Source organism: Alligator mississippiensis, chromosome 8 (assembly GCF_030867095.1).
Source record: "Alligator mississippiensis isolate rAllMis1 chromosome 8, rAllMis1, whole genome shotgun sequence".
NCBI classification, from domain to species: Eukaryota; Metazoa; Chordata; order Crocodylia; family Alligatoridae; genus Alligator; species Alligator mississippiensis.
In genome coordinates this window covers 24,731,042-24,754,361 of record NC_081831.1, presented here as the reverse complement: position 1 = coordinate 24,754,361, position 23,320 = coordinate 24,731,042, and the positions used below count along the sequence as shown (strand labels likewise).

The 23,320-nt window shown below is 61.9% G+C and overlaps 1 protein-coding gene across 1 annotated transcript; it reads right to left on the bottom strand.

The window, feature by feature from the left end:
- Window positions 1–138: 138 nt before the first annotated feature.
- On the bottom strand, window positions 139–17,277 carry PKN1 (protein kinase N1). Its single transcript, XM_059732404.1, is given in 23 exon segments — window positions 139–1,433; window positions 1,868–1,948; window positions 2,034–2,141; window positions 2,483–2,584; window positions 2,586–2,626; window positions 3,556–3,635; window positions 4,341–4,403; window positions 4,802–4,978; window positions 6,010–6,101; window positions 6,514–6,580; window positions 7,140–7,213; window positions 7,456–7,546; window positions 7,818–7,950; window positions 8,028–8,103; window positions 8,344–8,487; window positions 8,771–8,880; window positions 9,331–9,540; window positions 9,995–10,190; window positions 11,364–11,515; window positions 13,382–13,511; window positions 14,356–14,501; window positions 15,275–15,623; window positions 16,969–17,277. Coding segments are annotated over 23 exon segments (2,976 nt in total). The 5' UTR covers window positions 17,119–17,277; the 3' UTR covers window positions 139–1,229.
- Window positions 17,278–23,320: the final 6,043 nt, after the last annotated feature.

The window sequence follows — 23,320 nt, the reverse complement described above, 5'->3', positions numbered from 1 at the left end:
TTTCCCCCAAGGGCAGAGGAAGGTACAAGGTGGGATTGTAGACCCATACCCCCCCCCCCCCCCCCCAGCTACTGCTTTCCTTTGTGGGGAGGAGAAATCAGTCAAGTTTGTCAGTCACTAAACACAAGAGCCAGAGGGGAAAGTCCTGGGCTGAGTTTATTGGCTGCAAATTGTTTCAAACACACCTGAGCATTGGGGTGGGGAGGTACTAGGGGGACAAACCCCTCTAGGCAGCCTCTAGGTGCTATACATGGAGTGGGGCTCCTTCTGGAGGCTGTGGAGTGCTGCTGAATGTCCAGAGCCACCCCCCTTATAGCAGCCCTGGCACCACTGTGTAATAAGCCCCCTTCGCTTTTTGCTGACCGTTAAACTTTGGTCCCTAATGATGGAGGTGGGTACTCAGGTTTGCTCAGCTCCCAGTATGGAAACTGAGCTAGGGCTGGAACAAGCACCCATGGGCAGAGCTGTCCTTAGCGGTGTGCAGTGCCGGGGCATACCAGCCTCTGCAGGGCCCGTTAGGGCAGGGGGGGGTGGCGAGTGGCCAGAGCAGAGCCAGCAACATTTGGCAGCAGTGGTGCATGGTGGTCACAGCAGGGCCTATACAGCACTGTCCGCGGGGCCCCCCAAAGCGTGGGGCCTAGGGTGGTCACCCTGATTCACACGCCCTAGGGATGGCCCTGCCCATGGGTTTGGGCATCCAGCCCCCACCCTGCCACCAGTTCACAAGGCCTCAATGTCCTTTTTGCAACCGAGGACACAACGCAGATGTCTAGGCTCTCAAACCGATGCAGAAGCTGTCTTTCCTCTCCCAGCTGAAGTATGCAGGGCTCTAAAGGCTTTCCCAAAGCCTGTGTGGGGTGGTTGGTGAACATCTTTCTCTATGTGGGGAAGAGGCTCCATCCTGCCCCCGACCCTCCCCCAATGGGCACATGGGAGAAACTGAGGCATAAGCCCACACTCCCACAGCAAAGCAGCAGCAGAGCCAAGAAAGGAACCCAGACATCCAGGCTCCAGGCCCCTACAACCCTCCTCCCATAGCGGAGTCTCTAACACCCCCCTAGTGGAGGGGAGGGTCTGGGAGAGCCTGTCCTCCCACCAGAGCCTCTTACCTGCCCCACCTCTTCACAGTGCTGGGCTTCCCCCGCAACTCAGGGCAGGGGAGGAGTGGGTTGGCGGGGGGCTGCAGTCCAGCTCCTCCCCCCAGCCCCAGGCTCTTCCCCTTGCTAGGATTAGCAGGCATCAGAGACATAGTCAAAGTCACGGAAGGTGGCCTGGTCGCTGGGCCCAAGGGGCCGTGGCTCGCGAGGGGGTGTGAGCGTGGGCGCCTCGGCCGTGAACTCCTCGTCGAAGTTGCTGATGTCAGCGCGGCCCTGGATGGTTGGCACGAAGGGTGGGGGCAGGCGGCGCCCCAGCAGGGCCTCCCAGTCCATGTTCTGCCCGGAGATAAATGGACGTGCTCAGGGTGGGATGGTCCAGGCACTGTGGCATCCTGCTTCCAGCCCCAGTTGGGGGCACTAGGCTTGCTTATGCCAACTGTGAGGTCCCTAGGTGCCACTAGGGGGTGATGTGCTCCAGGCAGCAGGGTGGGGGGGTGGGGAGGCACTGGGCTGGGCTATGCTAGCTGCAATGCCTTTCGATGTCACCAGGGGGCAGTGATGACAGGCCCTGGGGTGGGGCCAGGGACACCGGGCAGGCAGTAGGGTGATGTTGGTCCTGGCTGTGATGCCCTCCACAGCCACCAGCTGGCACTGTGCTACAGTCAGTGGGGTCCAGCAGGGGGCTGGCTGTGGTGCCCCTAGAAGCCAGCTGTGGGAGGGGCATGGGGGTGTTGGGGGTCTGAGCGGGCAGGGGGGGAGGCCACACGTACCCTGAAGAACGGCTGCTTCTTGATGTCCTCAGCATCACGCTCACTGGAGCCCAGGCGCCTCTCGGGGTTTCTACGCAACAGCTGGGGGGGCAGGGGGACTGGTCACTGCCTGCCACGAAGCCCCCACCCTAGAGCCCCCAGCCCCTGCCCCCAGGCCCCAGCTCACCCGGCGCATGAGGCCGATGGCCTCAGTAGACAGGAAGCGCGGGTAACGGACCTCATCATTCACAATGCTGTCAAAAACCTCCTCCTCATCATCTCCAGGAAAGGGTGACTGCAGGGGTACAGATCAGGGAGCAGAGGTCATGGGTCAGGGGGTAGGGAGCAGCCCCCCTACCCCCCCAACTGTCCTCACCCCATCTTGTCCTCACTCCCTGCTCCAGCTGCCCCCCATCCCATCCCATCCCGTCCCTGCTCCAGATCTCCACAATGGACCCCCAAATTCCCCCAACCTGCCCCCAAACCCCTCTTCTCTGGATCCCCCCCAACTGCCCCCCCCCAGCTCTATAAATCCATAAAGAACCCCTGCAACACCCCCATCCTATCCCTTTTGACCCCACCCGCCCCCCAGATTTCCCCATAACCATCCCCAACCCACACTGCCCCCACACTGACCTCGCCCACCAGCATCTCGTAGATGAGGACTCCCAGCCCCCACCAGTCTACAGCTCGTGTGTAGGATGTGTCCGTCAGCACCTCGGGTGCCAGGAACTCCGGGGGTCCCGCAGAATGTGCTTGTCCGGTCCCCGTAGCCCATGCCTGGGGTGGGGGGGGAGGCGGGGGAAGGGCAGCATGTGGTTAGTGATGAGGCATCCCATCCCTATGATACCCAGCTGCACTGTTCCTCCCTAGAGCTGGCTGCATCCTGGAGCTGAAAGGGATCTCAGAGTCATAGTTGGCTCCAAGATGAACATGAGTGATCAATGTGATGAAGTAATCAGTAAAGTTAACCACACTTTATCACGCATTAGCAAATGCATCACAAACAGGTCCAGGGCGGTGATACTTCCCCTCTATGCAGCACTGGTGAGGCTGCAGCTGGAGTACTGCGTCCAGTTTTGGGGCACCGCACTTCAAGAGGTATGTGGACAACCTTGAGAGGGTCCAGAGGAGGGCCACTTGTAAGGTAAGGGGCCTGCAGGTAAGACCCTACAGAGGACAGATTGAGGGACCTGAATTTCTTCAGCCTCCGCAACAGAAAGCTGAGAGGGGATCTTGTGGCTGTCTACAAATTAATAAGGGAGGGACAGCAAGGGATAGGAGATACTCTGTTTACCAGGGCACCCCTTGGAGTAACTAGAAGTAACGGCCACAAATGACAGAGAGCAGATTCAGGTTAGACATCAGGAAGAACTTCTTTATGGTAAGGGTCACCAGAATCTGGAATGGGCTGCCAAAGGAGGTGGTGCTCTCCCCTACCTTGGGGGTCTTTAAGAGGAGACTGGATAAGCACCTGGCTGGGGTCATCTGACCCCAGCACTCTTTTCTGCTAGGCAGGGGGTCAGACTTGATGATCTGCTGAGGTCCCTTCTGACCCTAGCATCTATGAATCTATAAGCCCCTGCTCTATCTACCTGCCCTGTTCCCCCCTAGGGCTGGCTGTATCTTGGGGCTGGGTGAGGGATCCCTGTTAATACCCAACTAGCCTGGCCCACCCCAGAGGGCTGCATTCCCTCCACCCCCAACACCCACCTTCCTTGCAGAGCCAAAGTCGGCAATCTTGACAAAGCCCTCAGCGTCCAGCAGCAGGTTGTCCAGCTTTAGGTCCCTGCAGGGCACACAAATGAGGGGGTGTAGGCAAGGGGGTGCAGATCAGCGCAAAGGGCATTGCTCAGAGGCTGAGCAAAGGCAGCAAAGGCTCTGCCTGAGGGGGCATAAGCCTGGACACCCGGGTTCTCTCCAGCTCTGGGGGGGAGCAGAGGTGGCTGGGAGCCTGGACACCTGGGTTCTATCCCCAGGTCTGGGAGGGAGTGGAGTCCAATGGTTAGAGGGCGGCAAAGGGCTGGTCAGGGAGCCCTGTGCAGAGAAGGTGCTATGGGTGCCAGGAGCATCCCCAGGGGAGGGAGACTGGGGGCTCTGGGGTAACTCAGCATAGGTCTGAATGATGCAGGGGTTGGGGGACAGTCTAAGGGGGTGCTGGGGGTGGGGTGGGGTGGGGTGGGGTGGGGTGGGGGGGGGTTCTGGGAGATGCCAGGGGGCTCGGCAGGTTCTAGAGGTTCCAGAAGTGCCCAGGAAGCTCTGAGGGTCTTGGGGGTGGGGGAGGCAGAGGCATTCTGAGGGAGCGCTGGGGGTCTGGGGGGCAGAGGTGGTTCTGGGAGCAAAGTGGGGCCAGGGGGGTACTGGAGGAACATGGCATTGGGGGTATGGAGGGTCCAGGAGGTGTGGGAGGTTGGGAAGGGGTTGGTAGTTGGGGTGGCATGAAGGGTGCAGGGGGGTTTGGGGAGGGTCCATGGGGGTGCCAGGGGCCTCTCACCTGTAAACAATCTTGTGGTCATGCAGGAACTGCAGCCCCAGGACAACGCACGCAGCATAAAACCTGGGGGGCAGGGGGAGCCAGTTAGGACTCAAGAGAACCCCCCCACCCCAGCCCTAAACAGGGCCCAGGGGAGGGCTGGATGCCTGGGTTCCTTCCTTGCTCCAGGAAGGAGCGGGGAGGCCTTGGAGCGTGGAGCAGGGCTCGGACACCTGGATACCTGGGTTCTCTTCCTGCTCCAGGAGGGGAGTGGGTGTCTGGGGGGCAGGGGTTGAAGGTTGAGTGGGGGCTGGGGGTGAGAGCAGCAGATCCCAGACATTTGGGTCCTCTTCTCCCCTCCAGAGGCCTAGATGCCTGGGGTCCTATCTACAGCTTTAGGGGCCCAGACACCTGGGTCTTACTCTCCCCTCCAGAAGTTTGGATGCCTGGGTGCTCTCACGGGTTGGGGAAGGGACACTCACATGGCACGGGGCTCAGTGAAGACATCGGTGTGGATGTGCATCATCAAGTCACCGCCGGGTGCATACTCCATGACAAAGCAGACGTGTGCCGGAGTCTGGAAGCAGGCGGCCAAGTTCACCAGGAAGGGGTGGCGTGCCTCCGTCGCTGCTTCCAAGATCCGCTTCTCGCACAGCAGGCTGTGGGGGTGGGGGCTTCAGCGAGGGGGTGGGGCCTCAGCCCAGGGAAAGGGCACCAAGAGGGCAGGGCCTCAGGGTTGGGTACCATGGGAGAGGGGCATTTGCAAGGAGGATGGGCACAATGGAGGATAGGCCAGGCCTCAGCGAGGGAGCAGGACCTCAGGGTGGGGTGCCATGGGAAAGGAGCCTCCAAGAAGGGGAGGGGCTTCACTAGGGGTGTCAGGGCCTGTGCCTCCAGCAGGCAGGGGCAGGGCATCAGCCAAGGGCTGGGGCCTTGGGCAGGATGGGGCACAGACAACCCAGCCACAGATACACGCATTGACATAGACATGTGCACATGCAGCAGTTACAAGCCCACGTATTTGTGCACGCCTGCACACATGAACATGCGCATACACACACTGGTGTCCTCCACCCAGCATATATGCTAATCCTTACACACTCCCCCTGTGTACACACATCCCCTGGATACATGCACAGTGGTGCTGGCCAGACAGGTGTGAGACAGGCCTGTGCACATACATCAGCACATGCCTTTGCATACACACATGTGCACACACAGAGGCAAGGGCCTGTTCCCATGCCAACCTAAGCATGCACAACTCCCCTGGTGCATTGACAGCACCTAGCATGAACACACCTAGGTGTGCATTTACACACTCTGTGGTGCAAGCTAGCTGAATGTGCACCCCCCACCATGCCAAGGCCTGTCATGAAGATACACTCACATATTTAAGTGCACACAATGACTGATGGCACACACGCTGACATATGCAGTTGTGCACACACTGTGAGGCAGACCAGCCTACTAGCTGGCACACCACTTGACCCACAGTGACACATGAGGACACACCTGTGCACACACAGTAAGCAAGACCAGCCAAGCACGCATAACCTCCCATTCCATGCAGACACACACATGTACACACACACACAGGTCAGTGAGGGGCTGGGTACACTGTACTGGGTACACTGGCTCAGCACAAAGCTCTAGGCCACAGTGGCCAAAGGGGGTTGGGCAGGATACCCACCTCTCCACCTCGTCTCTGGCCACGATGTCACCCTTCTTCAGTGCCTTGACGGCGTAGAGCTGCCCTGTCTGCGTGCACTCCGACAGCAGCACCTGCAGTGGGCATGGGTCAGGACGCCTGGGTTCCCTGCAGACCCAGGGTCCTCTGTGTGTTGGACCACCCGGAAGGCAGGATACATCTGAGTTCCCAACACGCTGATCCACTCAGGAGACAGGACACCTGGGTTCCCCATCCAGCAGCCAGGATGGCTGGGTTCCCCCCCCAACCAGGGGCTCCCTGCAGACCAGGAAGCCAGGATATACCTGGCACCTATAAGCAAGGACACCTGGTTTCCCCACCTACTGGGGAGCCAGAATGCCTGGGCTTGTGTCATATCTCAACTACTGTGTGGGCCACCTGGGTTACATGGAACCGAGACAAGGTGCCTGGGTTCTCAGCATAACGGCCCAGAGAAAAGCCAGGACACCTGGGTTCCCACCCAGCTCTAGAAGGCATGGAGCTCACCTTGCCAAAGTGCCCGCGGCCCAGCACAGCCAGGAACTTGAAGTCATCCAGGGTCAGCGGTGTCTTCCTGGGAGCAGAGACCAGGTCAACCTGGGCCCTGGTGCCCCCAGCAGGGGGCCCTGCTCAGATTCCCCCCAACCTCTGCGCTCCACCAGCTCCCAGCACCTGAGCCCTTCAACCTCAGCCCCAACATTCCAACACTGCCCTGAGCTCTCGTCAACCCCCAGGGTCTTGGGTTGGGGGAGGCCTGGCCCCTTGCCAATCCAGTTAGGGGCAGGGGGCACCAAGCTGGGTGCCAGAGCATTCTGTGCCCTGCTGGACTGCACCTATCTAGGAGGTTTCCCCAGGGGTCTGGACCAGGACATGAGGGGACACTAGGGATAGACAGGGAACATCTAGAGGGTGTACAGTGGAATCAGGGGGCCACTGAGAGAAGTGAGAGGTGCAAGGGCGAGTGTACTAGGGAAGGATTAAAGGCAGAACGTCCCAAGAGTCTGGGGGGTAGTCTGGGGGGGTTGGATGGTCCTGGGTGTCTAGAAGGCTCCAGCAGGGGGTCCCAGATGTCTGGGGGGGCTGGAGGGACCCAAGTACCGGGTGGGGGGGGAGGGAGTCTGGGGGGTCCTCACCTGCGAAGGCTGCCGCTCCTTGTCCGTGGGGCATCTGCTGCAGGTGTCTTCTCATCTTCTCTTGTGAGCTGGGTCTGGGGGAGCATGTGTGTGTGTGTGTGTGTGTGTGTGTGTGTGTGTGTGTGTGTGGGGGGGGGGGGGGGGTGTCACACACAAAGACATCTCCTTCCCCTCTCCACCTGGCTGGTTATGGGGGGGAGCATGACACCATGCCCAGCATGTCCCCTCCCCTGCCCAAGGCCCATCTATATGGGGCTCCGGGACACCCACCCCCACCCCAGCTAAGTCCAGGTTGGGGCTGGGGAGGGGGTCTTACTGGGACCAGGGGCTCCTCTCTATCCTCCTGGTCACAAGGCGGTACTGGGGGTTTGTCACTGTCCAGGCTCAGCTTCTCAATGGCAATGTCCCTGGGGGCAGCAGAGGTTGGGGGTCAGGGTCACCCCCCAGTCCTCCCCATCTTGGGGGAGACAAGGGTCCTGGGGAGGGCGGAAAAGGGATGTTCCCTGGGCCGGGGGGTGGGGGGTGGAAAAGGGGAGGAGGGAGCTAGGTTTTGGAGTTACTGCCCTGAACCTCCCACCCTGGTGTGGGGCAGAGAGCCAGCACCCCCCTCCCCCATGGGCCGGGGGCAGGGCCTGTGGAGGTGCTACCCCAGGGCAAAGGTCAAGGGGTTGGGCTTACCCATGGGCAGGGCCAGGCCGGGGTGGGGCACTGGGGCTGTAAGAGGCGCTGGGGGCTGGCAAGACACGACGCAACAGCCTCACCCAGGTAGCGATGTCAATGTTCATCTGGCGAGCGCGCAGGAAGGCCCGGCCTGGGAGGGGGAGAGAGCAGAGGTCAGGACCCCAACTCCCATTCCTGCCCCTGCCTGCCCCCACCTGCCCCCCATACCCTGCTGCTTGGAGAAGATCTTCTTCTGGCGCTGCAGCCGGGGGATGCGCTCAATGACTGGGTTGAAGAAGGTGACCTGGAGCCAGGAGACCAGGGTGAGGGTGTGGGGGTCAGTTTGGCCACCCACTCAACAGGGAACCCCTCCACTCAGCCTAGCCTCCCCATGGAACTGGGGGGGCCAGGGGGCAGTGCAGGGAGACCCCCTTTAGTTCTGCCCCACTCCTAGCCCTACCCACACCTACATCCTTAGCTCCATCCCCACCCCTTAGCTCCACCCCAAATCCTGGCTCCATCCCCAGCCCCATAGGGTACCCACCTCAGCCAGCAGCGTGCCTTGGGGCTCCAGGCCAAGGTGCACTTCGTGGAGCTGGTTATCCAGGAAATCCTCCAGCTTGAGGTGCTTCAGGGCACAGAGGCTGCGGTAATCCCGCCAGTAGAGCAACAGCTCCAACTCCCGGGCCTGAGGGGGTGGGGGTAACGGGTGAGACCAGGCCCCAGGCATCTGCTGGGGGTGAAGAGCAGCATCAGCCACCCCCGGCTGCTTCTGATGACTTGTGATCGTAATGGCACAGCAAGGAGATCATTAGGTTAAAGAGTGAATGGACAAGTCAATGCATTACCTTAGGTCTGGCCTCCCCCTGCTCTGCCTTACCTCCATCCCCCTCACAGAAATAGCTGCTCCCAGGGCAGCACTCAGATCCCACCCCCGCCTCCAAGCAGTGAGCGTGGTTTTCTCCCCTCACCCTCTCCAGCTCCAGGGCAAAGGTTTGGTCCCATGCATCCAGCCCCACAGGCTTCCAGGCTGTCTGTCCCATCACAGTGTTGTCAACCTTCAACACCGCACTCACCTCACCTGTGGGGAGAGTGTGGGATCAGCCCAGCCCCCACCCCTCCCTGGCCTGTCCAGGGCAGAGGCTCTCCCTAGGGCCTGGCTGGGGAGCGGGGCCAGTCAGGGGTGTGGGTGCGAGCAAGGAGGCAGCATGGGGAGACATGCTCCCAGGCTCGGAATGGAGCTGGGGTCAGTCCTGGGTGCCCACCCCCATCCTTTCATCCCCCCCAGTGCCCACCCACCCAGGCACCCTATTCTTCTTGTGTCCCCTCCCAGACCCCAGTCCCATGGGTGTCCTCAGGACAGCTGGGTCCTCTCCCCAGCTCCCCCTCAACCCCAGCCTTGTGGATACCCCAAGGACACCTGGGTTCCCTCCCTAGCTCTCATACCCCAGCTCCAACTCCCACCCCAGCCCCATGGATGCCACTAAAATGCCTGGGTTCTACTCCCCAGCCCCCCCACCCCCCAACTCACTGCTGAGGTCATCGGCCTTGGGGGGTGTCCTCCCGCTGAGGCTCCCAGTGCGGCTGTAGAGTCCGCGCCCGCTGCGGCCCATGAAGGAGGCACTGGGGCCGGGGCTAGGGCTAGAGCTGTGGCAGGGTAGCCAGGGAGGGGCACCCCGGCTCCGCCCTGGCACCACCTCCAGCAGCCCTGTGCAGCCTAGCAGCCGCACGGCCAGTGTCCCTATTGTGGGGGGAGAGGGTGTCAATGGGAGCCCGGACACCTGGGTGTTCTCCAGCTCTGTGAGAGCTAGAGCAGGGGGAGCTGGGATACCTGGGTTCTCTCCCAGCCCTGGGAGGGGAGTGGGGTCTGGGAGCCCAGATGCCTGTGTTCTTTCCCAGCTCTCGCACACTGGGTGGGTTTGGCCACCTCATGTGCCCCCTCAGCATCTCAGTTTGCCTCCTCGGCAGGCCCCAAGCTCAGGTCCCACTCCCCATGTCTTAGTGCTGGGTTGTGCCCCAGGGGGCTGTTCTTGAGGGGCAGGGGACCCGAGTGCTGCCCTGGGAGGGGCTATTCCTGTGAGGGGGATGGGGACAGGGCAGGGTAGAAGGCAACTGTATGGGGTGGAGTTGGCATGGGGGGTACTGGGGGAATCTGATGGGGGGCAGTAGGTAGTGGGGGGTGAGGTGGGGGGTACCTGTGAGCGGGGCTGGCTTGCAGAGAGTGCTGTAGGGGGGGTGGGGGCTGGGGGGGCTCTGGCGAGCACCCAAAGCCAGCTCCTCCCGCACCAGGCAGGCCTTGGGGTGCCCATCTGGTAGGGCCACGATGCCAGACTCCAGCGCCAGGCGCAGCACATCCAGTTTCTGGCTCGACTCCGTCAACTTTGCCTGGGCCTGGCACAGGAAAGGGGGAGAGGGGAGCGAAATGGGCATCTCCATACCCCAACCCCCGCCTTGGATCCTGACATCCCAGCTCCTGACCCCCATTACCACCCATACCCCAACACAACCCTCCTGCTCCCAGATACACCCCCACACCCTGATCCACAGCCAGACCCCCCCCCATGCCCCTGGTACCCCACCCCCTAATAAGCCATTCCTGACCCCCCATTGCCCCACCTGCACACCCCAATACCCCACATACATCACCCCCATGCTGACACCCATCTTTGACACTCCCAGTCGCCTAATATCCCACCCCCATCCCCTGATCCAGAACCTCCTCCACCATCCAGAACCCCATACCCCAGTGCCTGCCCACCCCCCCAACCAGGCAAGAGGCACTAGTGGTGATGTTGGGGACACCCCCCCCCCCGCCTTGACAGTGAGGTGAAGAGGACTGTACCACAGCAGTGAGGGGCAGGGGGAATGTACCTCATTGGTGGTGGGATAGACTGTACCATGGCACAGGGATGGGGGGGCATGCCTCCTAGGTGGTAGGACAGATGTATATGGGTCCATACCACAGCAGCGGAGAGAGCACCCCACACTGGCAGTGGGTAAGAAGGGGAGGGGGGGGCTGTACCATGGCAGTGTGCATGGTGGGGGGGAACCATACCATAGTGGTGGAGCTGGGGGGACACCAGCAGTGTGGGGGAGGGGTGCAGGGGGACTGTACCATGCTGGCAGTGGGAGGGCATGGGGGGCCATATCTCTGTGGTTTGTGGGAGGGCACTGTACCATGGTGGGGCGGGGGGGCATGGTACCTCAGTGGCCATACTATGACATCAGGGCACATGGTCCAGGGGCTGTGATACCTTGCTGGCCATGGGAAGAAGTGGGGGCTGTACAATGGGGGGGGGGGGGGGGGGGGGGGGGGGGGGGGGAAAGGACAACAGTACCATGCTGGTCGTGGGTGGGGACCATACCACAGCCCTGTGTTTGCAAGAGCAAGGGACTGTACCACATCAGTAGTGGCGGGGAGGCTGTTAGGGTACCAGGTTGGCTGTAGGGTGCTGTACCATGCCAGTGGGGCAAGGGAGACCATACCACACTGGCAGTGGGGGATGCAGGGGGGCATGAGGGCTGTGGTGCCTCCATGGCTGTAGGTGTGGGGTGAGGGCGTACCTCGTTAGTGGCACGCCGGTCCTGCACCTTGCTGGAGCCAGAGCTGAGCAAGCGCAGAGCGTTCTTGGCGCCCTCGGCCACGGCTAGCTCCACACGAAAGTGGTGCCACAGCTCCTCCACCCGCAGCTCCGCACAGCTCAGCTCCCCCGCACCTGCCAGACACATGGACACCTCATCAGAGCGCAGGGCACCCTCCCCCCAGACCTGCCGGGACACATCCCATCGGGGCCACAGCTCTGGGCACACGGACACCCCCCTGGGCCCGGACCTGCAGGACACAGAGATCCCATCAGACCCATAGCTCAGCCTCCCTAGGCCTGCCAGGCACAGACACCTTGTCAGACCCATTACAGCTCAGCTCCTGCTGGAAACACCACCCCCCATCAGCTCCTGATATATGGGGGTGTGGCTGGAGCTGGTGTGGGGGCAAGGGCCATGTGCACTCCCCCCCCACCCCCACAAGAGCAAGGCAATAGTGCTGTCACGCACACACACATACACGTGCTGACACACCCCAACCACATGGATGTGGCATGTGTACACATACACAGATGTCCCAGACACCTGGGGGAGGGGTGTGTGTGTGTGTGTGTGTGTGTGTGTGTGTGTGTGTGTGTGCACGCACGCGCGCGCACACACACACACACATCCTGGACGCCTGGGTTCTCTGTGCCCATGTGTTAATGGGTCCGGGACACAGGTGGCGCCGGCTGCCAGGGAATCAATGGATGGAGTCTCCCTGCCCTCCTGTCTGGGCTTCCTGCCACATCGATCTGGCTGGCCAGAATCCCCAATGCCCAACCCTGCTCAGGCAATGGACTTGGACACAGGAATCCCCTCCCAGTGCAGCTGCCTCTGGGATGGGGTCCACTGGGGGCTGGATATGCAGCTGCCTCTGAGGTGGGGCACTGTAGGTACTTCCACAGGGAGATGGATGTTGAGGGCACTGGGGGTGTCACACCTAAGAAATGGGAGTGTCACATCCTGCCTTCCCAACCTATGAGGTTGTTACAATTTGAGGGCAGGACTTGAGAGATGGGGGTGTCCCTCTCTGTCCCTCCCACCCCACCTGTGAGATCTCTGGTGCTGGAGGCAGGGCCTGGGCCATTCAGGCATCTCTCCCAGCCGCCCTCTCCACCGCCCTCTCCACCCTATCTGTAAGGTTAAGGGAGACAGGGGCGGGGCCTGAGTGATGGGGGCAGAGCCTGGGCTGCTACCCCCTGCATCCCACCCTCACTGTGGGATTGATGGGGTCAGGAGCAGTGGCTTTGGAAGTGTGGGTGGGGCTTGTTCAGGCCCCACCCACCAACAGTACCACAGGGACATCTGGCAGGGAAAACACCATATATCTGGGTCCATGAAGGCAGTTTTCCTTAAGTGTACCCAGGAATAACTTCTTCTGGTGTGGTTTAGTACCCGCCAAGGTGTACTTTACGGAAATGGGAGGCTCCTCCCTAGCTTGCTGCTGCGGCCATATGGCTGAGGGTAGGCAAAATTTGGGGGGATCCAAACCCCAAGCCTGCACATAGGATGCTTGCCTTAAGACTGGAAATATCTGAAGCCCTTGGTGGGGTGGAGGATGTTTGCTGGTTGTAGGGCCACTTATGGTTCTGGACTGACTCTCAGATTTGGACTTGATTTGGCTGATTTGGCTTGGAACACAAAACAATTATTTAAATAAAAAAAAAAAATCTCTGCTTCCTGCCCTCCCTTGCTTGCTCCGAGGGCCTTATGGCTAAGGGCAAGCAAAACTTGAGGGCATCCGAACCCCAAGCCTCTGGGCTTGGGTCCGCAAGTAGGATGCCCGCCAAAGATTTTGGAAACATCTGAAGCCCCAGGTGTGGGTGGAGGATGTTTGCTGGTAGTAGGGCCACTTATGGTTCTGGATTCTTGGATTTGGAATTAGTTTTGACTAATTTGGCCTCAGATACAAAGGGCCTGGGCAGTGCGGGCAGCACCTGAGGTCTTAGGCGTGGGGCCTGGCCCATGGGGGCATCCCTCCCTCCCCACCCACCCACCTGTGGGGTCATCAGGGTCCGGGGGAGCAGCTCCAGCCTGCAGTGCCTTGCGCATCTGCATGCGGATGATGTCAATCTTGGTCTTGCTGTCCTGGAGCATCTGCTGGGCCGTCTGCAGCAGCTTCCGGTCCTGGGTAGGTGGGGGACAGGGGCAAAGGAGGGGGGTGAGGGGGTGCTACCTGAGCCCAGCCCCTCCAGGGACCCTCACCCTCTGGCACTGCAGTGCCCTGCCCCAGACAGGCTCTTATGGGGGAGTCACAAGTTTGGCATGGCTCAGATGAGGCCACCAGCAATTGCCCCCCCCCCCACAAGCCCCTGCCCCCTTTCCCAGTTCTACACAGGAGGCTTGGGGAGATAGGGGGTCCACTGGTGTCAAAGCCCCTCCAGGATGCCCTTCCTGGCTGGGGGGGGACCCCTGGGGTGGAGGGTTATACCCTGGGGAGACAAGGGAGGTTGGGGAGTGGCTGTAACCCAGGGTTGTAGGGCAGGGCTCACCTCTGAGCTGAAGGCATGACTAAGGGCTGGGGGAGGGGCTTGCCTTGGAGGCAGCCTTGGCATAGGTCTGGGCCATGTTCTGGGTGAGCTTGGGAGCAGTGTCAGAGGCCTGGGGGCAGCTCATCTTGGAGACTCTGTTGGCCTAGGACTGGCTCTTGTTTTTGCAGGGAGGGGAGGGGCATAGGAAGAGAGGGAGGCTGCAGGAGTGTGGCCAGGGACAGGATCATGTTGTGAAGAGCAGCTACAGGGCTATGGGCATGGCCAAGGGCATGGAGGCAGGGCCTGCCTTGGAGCCGCCATTAACTTTGGCATAAATCATGTTCTGGGGCAGCGTTATAGGGTTGGAAGTAAGGCTGTCAGGTGGAGGCATGGCCAGTGGTCCCAGGAGGGGCTCTCTGTGGAGGTGACACTGATTGATATACGTCTAAATCATATTCTGGGGTGGAGCTATAAGGAAGGGCCACAGGAGTGAGGCTCACCTTGGAGGCGCCATTGGCGTAGGTCTGGATCATGTTCTCGGCCCCCTGCTTCACCTTGAGCTCGATGTTGAGCTGCTTCTCCAGCCCAGCCAGGCGGCTCTCGGCTGCAGCTGCGCGACTCTGGCTGCCAGGAGACTGCGGGGCATCTGTAGGGGCCGGGAAGCAGCTCCATATGGATGAAGCCCAGCATCCAAAGCCCCTGTTATACCCAGCTCATGATGCCCCATCCCAGATATGGCTGCATTTCAGCACCAGGCAGGGGCCCTGCTATACCCAGCCACAATGCTCCACCCCAGAGCTCACTGCATCTTAATGCCAGCCAAGGGGCACTGTTCTACCCAGCTCCTAATACCCCATCCCAGAGCCAGCTGTGTCTCAGTGCCAGCCATGAGGCCCTGCTATACCCAGCCCCAATCCCCCACCCTAGAGCCGGCTGCATCTTGGGCCTTTGTTTTTCTGGCCGTTGAGGGAATGTCTGCGTCACTTCCTGCCTGTGGGGGCCGGATTCTCTCGGCTGCTTCCTGTTATGAAACTGCATGGGAGGGTGCTGGGGGCAAGGCCCAGGTTCTTCGGGGGGAGGGGCATGAAGGGGGGGCTTCTGTGGAGGGACCCCCAGGGAGGAGTCCCAGTATAACCAGTCCCTAGTGAGAGGTGCAGGCAGCTCCCAGGGCTTTGAGCCTGGATACACTGCACTCTCAGGCACTGACCTGAGCCAGCCATGACCTTGGACACTGCCCCCTACCCCAGTGCTCTGCCCCCATTCTCTGTGCCTCCCTGCCCCACGCCCTTTTGCTCCAGCCCCTCTCCCAGGTACCAAACCCCACCCCCCAATGCCCAAGACCTTGTTATTGGGCTCCAGGCCTTGAGACCCCACCCAGCCATGCCCCAAGCTCTGCCCCCACACCCCAGCCCCACCCACCTGGGTCATCAGGCGTTTCCTTGACCATGATGTGGGCATCGAGGCTGCGCAGGCGTTCGTGCAGGTCACGGAGTCGCCGGGCTGAGCCCTTGAGCAGCCCATCCACACTGGCCTGGTGGCGCCGGGCGGTGGTCGCACGTCGCAGGTTCTCTGCCCCCTCCTTTAGCTTCAGCTCCTTGCGGATCTCACGCCGGATGCGCTCCCGCTCTTCGTCCAGCCGCTGCTGCACCCCTGGTGCAGCCAGGTCCGGAGCCCCCCCAGGCCCCAGCCCCAGCGCTGCCAGCACTGAGCTGGGGGCCTCGCCCTGTGGGGAAAAGGGAGGGGCTGGGGCAAAAGCTCCAGCACTGAGCTGGGGGGAGATAGAGGGGTTTAGAGCTGGGGGCAAAGCCCTAAGACCCTTCCCTGAATACCCCCAGCACCGAGTTTGGGGCCTCACCCTGGGGGGAACATGGGGAGGCTAGAGTTGGAGGCACAGACCTAAGAGCCTCAGCAACCAGTGTCCCCCCAGCCCCAGTGCCACCAGCATCGAGCTGGGGCCCTTGCCCTAGGGGAGCACACAGGAGAGGGGTTAAAGCCAGGGAAAACAAAGCCCTGAGACCCCCCTGCCCAGCCCCAGCATCCAGCCAGGGCTGAGAGGGAAGGGGGTTAGAGCCAGAATGGGGTGGTAGAGTCCTGAGATTCTTCCAGCACCCAGCCCTGCCCCCCACCCTCTCTGTTCCCAGCACTGTCTGAGAGGGGAGGGAGCACAAGGGCTGTGTTAGTACTAGGGACACAGGCCTGACACCCCCACCCCCCCCAACCAAGCCCTGGACAGGAGGGTTAGAGCAGGGGTCACAGCCTTGCCCCCAGATCCAGCTTTGCCTGCACCAACTCTGCCCCCTTGTCCTGGAGAGATGGAGGGAGGTTAGAGCAAAAGGGGGCACAGACCTGACCCACTGAACATGGGCTGGGCAATCACTGTGCCTTGGTTTCCCCATTTGCTGGGGGCAAGGGAAAACCAGCTTTGTTTGGAGATACTGGGAGGATCTCAGCCTGGGTGGCCTGTATAGCACCCAGATCTCCCTGATCCTGGCCTGGGGGGTGGTCTGTACAGCATCCAGTGTCCCCCAATCCCAACCTGAGGGACTGTACAATGCCTAGCGCCCCCCGATCCTAGCCTGGGGGGTCTGGACAGCACCTGGGGCACTGAGGCCTGGCCTCCTTCACCCCAACCTGCAGCACTAATGACACCTGATCTGCTGAAACTAAGCCCCGGAAAGGCCCTGACTTCCTGATCTGTCCCACCCTGGCAGTTCCTCTAGTGTCTGATTTCACCCCACATCTCTGCCCAGCCCAGCCCCTACCCTAGAGGCAGCCACACAAGGGTCTCTGTTGTATTCAGCTGCCAACATGTTCCACCACAGAGGTGGACGCATCACAGGACACCCAGGCCCAGCCCAGGTTGTTTTCCCGCCTGCCAGTCTTCCCATTTCCCCAGAGGCCTTGTTACTACTGGCAATGCCCCCCTCAAGACATGGCAGACAGAAGGGGGGAGCTACTGGGGGCAGGGGACTGGTGCCCTCAATCTTGCCTCCTCAGGGCCACAATGCAGGGCGGAGTTGGGGGAGGTGGCAGTGACTTCCTCTCCACCACTCCATAGCACTGGATGCAGCTGTAGCTGGGGAGGAGCCGCCCCCCAACACTCACACCAGTACCTCGGCATCGTGCTCAGAACCTGTGTCCGGGTCGGAGAAGGACATCCCGGCCCCAGTCCTGGCCCACTGGCCGTCTGCTCCACACCCCAGAGACACCCGGGGCTTCCTGCCACTAGAACTGAACCCCGTCCCCTCCCCCGCGGCCTGCATGTCACTAAAACCACTTCCCCTTCCCGCCGTTAGCACAGAGCAACTCACTCTGACACCCAGCCCCCACTGCCAGTCCAGCCACCGAGGGGTTAATAGGGGCCAGCCCAGAGTCCAGCTGCCAAGAGGTTAAGGGGCTCCAGCCTCCCTACCCCCTCCCACACACTGCCAGGCCCAGCCCCCAAAGGGTTAACGGGAACCCCTCACCCCCATGGCACAGGACCAGGGCCTGGAGTGACTCCATCAGAAGTGCAGACCCCCCACCCCAGAGCCAGCCGCATCCCAGCATAGAGGGTCCCTGTTATATCCGGCCCCAGCACCCACTTGAGCCAGTCGCATCTCAGCACCAGTGAGTGTCCTTGCTATATCCAGGACTGACTTCGACCCCATAGCAAGGCGCAGCTCAGCGCTAGTGAAAGCCCCTGCTACGTCCAGCCCTAATGTCCCACCCCAGAGCCAGCCTCATCTCAGCACCATTGAGGATCCCCATTATACAGCTCCCAGTGTCCCACCCCAGACCCAGCTGCATGTTAGTGCCAAAGAGGGTCCCCATTATATACAGCTCCCAATGTCCTACCTGAGAGCCAGCTGCGTCCTAGCACGAGTGAGGGGCCCTGTTACATCCAGCCCCAATGCCCCACCCCAGAGCCAGCTGAATCTCAAGACTGAGCCAGGGGCCCTCAGCTACTCTGGCAGGGTAGATAAGCAGGGCCCTTGCCCCTACACCTATACCCATCAGCAGGGCTGGGCACCAGGATGTGGGGGCAGGACCTTCCCTTTTTTCCTTCCTCTGTGGATAGCACCAGAGGAGGGGAGGGGGAGGGGGGGCAGAAGTTGCCTTGGAGACAAAGCAAAGTACCTCAGGCCAGGGGCACATGTAGTTGGACTCCTGGGTTCATCTCAGTGGGTGGCAGTGCCTGGCACCCCCAATCTCGGCCCAAGGGGGATCTGTCCAGTGCCTCTCCCAGGCCTCACGCCTGTTTCCCCCTTGCTCCCCCACCATGGAACCCAGACAGGGAGAGGGGTGGCAGGAAGCAGGGTCTCCATGGGCTGCCCAGGCTCACTTTGGTGATGGTGCCCTCCCACGCCCCTTGACTCCACCCCCATGACCTACCCTAGGCTCTGTGCCCCCACAGTGGCTCCGGGAGGGGCCCCAGGGTGCCCTGCTGTACACCCCCCCCTCCCAGGCTGGGCCCAGCCATGGCACCCGGAGCTTGGTTGGCTCCAAGGCTCATTATTGGCAGGTGGATGAAAACCCCTTTGTTCTGCTGGGGGGGGGGGGGGGGGGGTGCACCAGCCCCTTCCTGTTGCCTGCCTCCTCCCAGGCAGGATCTGGCTGGACATGGGGGGGAAATCAGCCCAGGGAGCTGCATGCTGCCCTGATGCTGGGTGTGAGGCCTGGAGCAACTCCCATAGGGCCACTGCCCTCCCAGAGGAGGGAGCAAAACCAGGCATCTGGGCTCCTATCCATCTACTCTAACCCCAACCAATCCCACTCCCTTCTCAGAGCAAAGAGAAAGCCCAGGTGGCTGGACTCCTCCCAACCCAGCCTGGCCTCCACTGCCTTCCCAGAGCAGAGTGAGAACCCAGGCATCTGGACTCCCAGGCCCACCTGAGCCTCCCAGCACTGCCAGCCTTGGCAGCTGAAGCCCCGCCCCCCTCCCTTACCCCCTCACCAGGGCAGGACTGGCCTTGACTCTGGGGAGCAGGGGAAACTGAGACATGGGGGCAGGCTAACAGCCCAGGTGTGTTCCCCCTCTCTAGGACTCTGGGGGGTCACACCCACCCCAAGGGGCATTGCAAGGGGCAGCTTGGGGCCAAAGGTGTCCCCGTGCTGGCTGGGATCAGGCTAGGAAGGGTTTAAAGGGCCAGTTCCTGAGCTAGGGGGCTCTGGCTGGGACCACCCCCCAGACCCTGGCCTGGCCCACAGTGGGGGTGGTAGAATCAGCTTCCAGGACTCCTGGGTTCCCCAGCCTAGGAGGCAAGGAGACACTCAGGTTTTCCTAAGCAGGACATGGCTGGGGGTGGGGAACATCTCCCCGGACACCTGGGTTCCTTGCCTGGGGTGGGGTAAGTGCCAGGGATAGTGCCCCCTGCAGCTGCTCCACCCCAGAGGTTGCTGTATCCCCCTCCCCTAAAGTGAGAGCATCAGAGCCAGGTGGAAGGGTGGGCTTGCCTGGCACTGCCCACCCCCAGGTATAGAAAGAAGCAGCCTCCAGGACTCCTGTGTTCCCTGCCTGAGTGGGCAAGATGTCCTCTCTCTGCTGTCACCTCAGCCTACTCAGTGCCTCAGTTTCCCCAGCAGGATGGGGGCAGGGAGGGGGCACCCCCATGATCAGGAAAAGGTGGGGGGTTGGCACTGGGGAGGGGCAGGTGCCACCTAGTCATCTCCCTCCTGCCCCATGGCCCAGCACCCCAGGGGGGAAATGTCACCCCATAGCTCCAAACCAGCCACTCCACCTGCCCTTCCCAGAATCCTTTGCTCAGGCTGGCCCCAGCTCCCAGCATGCTTTGCATTGGGGGGAGAGGGGTCACAGGGACCTAGTCTTCAGGCAGCTAGTGCCCCTCCCTCCTCTCGCTCCAGGCATCCCAGAAGCTGGTCTGCAACCATCCCACAACAGAACCGAGGCATCCAGAGAGCCCCAGCCCAAACTCAGGGCCTGCAGTAGCTGTGCCATCAGGGCCTGCAGGCACCAGGCAGTGCCAGGGGGACGGACATCTATTTGCATACATTTGCATGGACAGGACATGCCCTGAAGCACAGTCCTGAGCCCAGGAGGTCTGTACAAGGCGTTGCACAGGACAGCAAAGTGCTCCCAGGCCAGCTCATGCCCCTTACAGAACCCAGGTGTCCGGGGGAGGGGCAGCCCCCTCCTTCACCCCATCACAGAACTCAGGTTTCCGGGAGCTGCCCCCCCAGCCATGTCCATCCATCCCAGCAGCTGAAGTGAAAGCTCCTCCCCACGGTGGCCCAGCCTAAACTCCTGGGTTTCTTGCTCTTCAGATGTGCTCCCCCGCCCCCCACCCCAGAGCAGTACATGCATGGGCAGGACATGCCCTGAAGCCTGGGAAATGCCCTGGGTCAGGGGACAGGGGCAGGAGCTGAGGGTGCTGCCAAGTCCCGATCGATGGCGCTAATGACCCAGGCAGGTGCTTTTTATAGCTCATTGATCTGCAACTGAGAACCCCCGCAGGGAGCCCGGGATGCCTGGGTTCTGGGAGGGGGGGTGCCTCCCAGGTCCTGTGGTGGAGTAGAAGTGGGGGGCAAGGGGGCTGCTGACAACCCTGGCACCTGGATCCCATGCTGGGGTGGAAGATAGCCCTGTGAAGGTGGGGGGGAAGGGAGGCCCCCCCCGACACCTCGGTCCTATTCCTGTACCACTTGCCCCACAGCTTGACTTCTCTGTGCCCCCTGCCTGCAGCAGGTGAGGGGCACACCCTGCTCCCCATGCACCCACTTCTCTTAAAGGGGACCCCCCCATGAGACCTTGCAACCTCAAGACTGCCAGAAGTTGGATGAAGGGTATGATCATCCCACCCCCAGCCCAGGGGACCTACAGGGACCACAGCAGCCTATCTCCCTCCACCTCCAGTGGGAGCTCTATGGGGATGGGGACAGGGCTTCTCTCATCTTCCCGTCCCCCCCCCACCCAGCAAATGCTGGAGGGCAGCTCAATAGGGTCTGGAGCCCTTTGACTTTTCACCTCTCCCCCAGGGCAGGATCATATAGGGGCTGCCTTGCCCCCACAACCCCAGCAAGGCGCGGAAACCCTGCTGCCCTGGATGCCAGTGAGGTGGGCCAGGCAGGGCTAAACTGGGGGCATGGCCCCACTCATGCCATGCAGGGGCCCTCTGTGGGGGATGATCCCGGCTTGTCCCCCTGCCTCCAAGGGGGGGGGGCATTGCAAGCAAATGGGTTCCATCCCCCAGGGGGGCAGGGGATCCCCCCACCCCCCTGCCTGCCCCACATATGCACCGGGGGCAAAAGGACCCTCCCCCAACCATTACCTGCCCCGACTCCTCGGCCATGGCCGCTGCCTCGCCGGGGGCCACCGCCCCACCCTCACCGCATCCCCGCCGCCGAGATCCGGGCCGGGAGCCGAGCCCAGTGCCCCGGTGGGGGGGGCGAGGGGCGTTGCAAAGGTGCTGGCGTTCGATCAGGTCCCAACGTTCGATCCGGTCCTGGCAGCGTTCGATCCGGTCCGTGTGTGTGTTTCTGCCCCCTCCTTTCCTTTCCCGGTCTAACTTGGCCAGTCACGTGATGGGGGGGAGCCGGGCTGGCTGCAGCTGCGGGGGGTGGGGGGTGATGCCGGCTGGGAGATGGAGGGAAGGAGCGGGGGCTGCAGCTGTTGCTCGCCCCAGCGTTACACCCGCGCTGTCCGGAGCAGATTAGAGGGATTAGGAGAGGGAAGCGCCCGGCGCCCCCACCCCCGGCACGGCCTAACCCCCCTTGTCTTCCAGGTCCTGGGGGACGCTTTTTCTGGCCCGAGGTCTTCTCCTTGCGGGTGGGAGGACTGGGATCACCTCCGGGCTCCCAGCCCCACCCCCTCCCCCTCTCTAGCCCCTTCCCTCATCCCCCACCCACTCCCTTGCCAGAGCGGGAAAAGAACCCAGGCGTCCGGGCTTCCAGCCCCACCCCCACTCCCCTCCCAGAACTGAGCGAGAACCCAGGCGTCCCACCCCAGCCAATCGCCACCACTCGCCTCCCAAAGCCGGGAGGGAACCCAGGCGTCCGGGCTCCCAGCGCCCCCCGACCCCCTCTGCTTTTTCCACTGCATCCCACTATCCTGCCCCCCACCCCCAACCACTCCCCTCATCCCAGCAGCAGTGGCGCTGCTCCGATGCCAGCTGGCAATGTTGGGGGTTGGGGGGCAGTGCCAGGACCCCTTTCTCCCACGCAACTAGAGGGCCTGGAGAGCTCAGTGGCACACCCCCTCGCCTCTGGCACATGCACACGCGCACACACACACGCGAGACCCAGGCGTCCGGGTTCTCTGTCTGTCATCCCCCCCGCAGGATTCCGGGTCTCTCTCACCCCCCAGGCATCCGGGCAGTACAGCCCGCCCCCCTTCCCCAAGGCTGCCAAGCCCTTGATCTAGTTCCTCCCAGGCAATCGGGGCCAGGCCGAGTCGGGGGAGCCTCCCTGCTCCCAGCCCCCCACCCCCGCAGGAGCCCCTGCCAGATCCAGGGAGTCCTTGAGATGTAGGTCAGAGCCGAGAGGAGGAGGCTGCCGCAGGATCAAAGGGGCTTTGTTCCCGGTTGGGGGGGAGGGTGAAACAGACCAAGCCCCTGGCCCGAAGCTGACCAAGGGGCAGCTGGGATGAGCCTGGCACAAAGCCCTGAAGTCAGGGCACAGCGGGAGCGGGGCGTTTGGGGATCCCACCCAGCCCAGCCTTCAGCTGCAGGCAGCATCCGGGCCACCTAACTCAGCCCAGGGGTCCTGGCAAGACTTACCCCCCCAACTTCTTTAACCCAGGTCCCAGGTCCAAGCCCCTGGTCGTGGGGGGAGTTCCTCATCTCCAGCCTGAGCCCATTGCCCTGCATGGTGTGCCTGTACAGCACCTTGCACCTGGAGAGGCACAGGGAAGGTCCTGTCTCCACCCAGCCTCTCCCTGCAGGGACTGGCAGGCTGGGATCAAATTCTCCCTCACCCTGCTAGTCTCCAAATCAGCCCAGTTTGCCCAGCCCGTCCTTCCCAGGCTGCACTGGTGCCTCTGATAGCAACCACCGGAATCCCAGATACATTCAGGCCTGATCCCAGCCTGGGAGTCTGTACAGCACCTGGAACCGCCCCCATCCCGGCCTAGAGGTGAGCACAGCACTCGGCACCCGCCCAGCCTGGGGTCTGTATTGCCCCGGGACTAGTCCCTTGACGGACCCCTCGCAGAATCACACCACTGTAGCAGGCCCCTGGGGGAAGGGCAGGAATCTGTTGGGGCCACACCCCGAACGGGCGGGCTGTCCTGTAGCAAACAGCCCCGCCTCCATTAGCCACGTGACCTTGCCACATCCAGCGGCCAATCCAGCTTCTTCGGCCACCGCTCCCTCCAGACCAGGCCCCGCCCCCTGCTTTCTTTAAGCCAGGCCCCCCAGAGGGGCGAGGCCTCCCCGGCCAATAAACACCGGCCGAGCGAGGACTTCGGTAGCTTCCAGCGTCTGGACAGAAGGTGATTAGTTACGTCCCAGTTGAATCAGTCTGGGTACC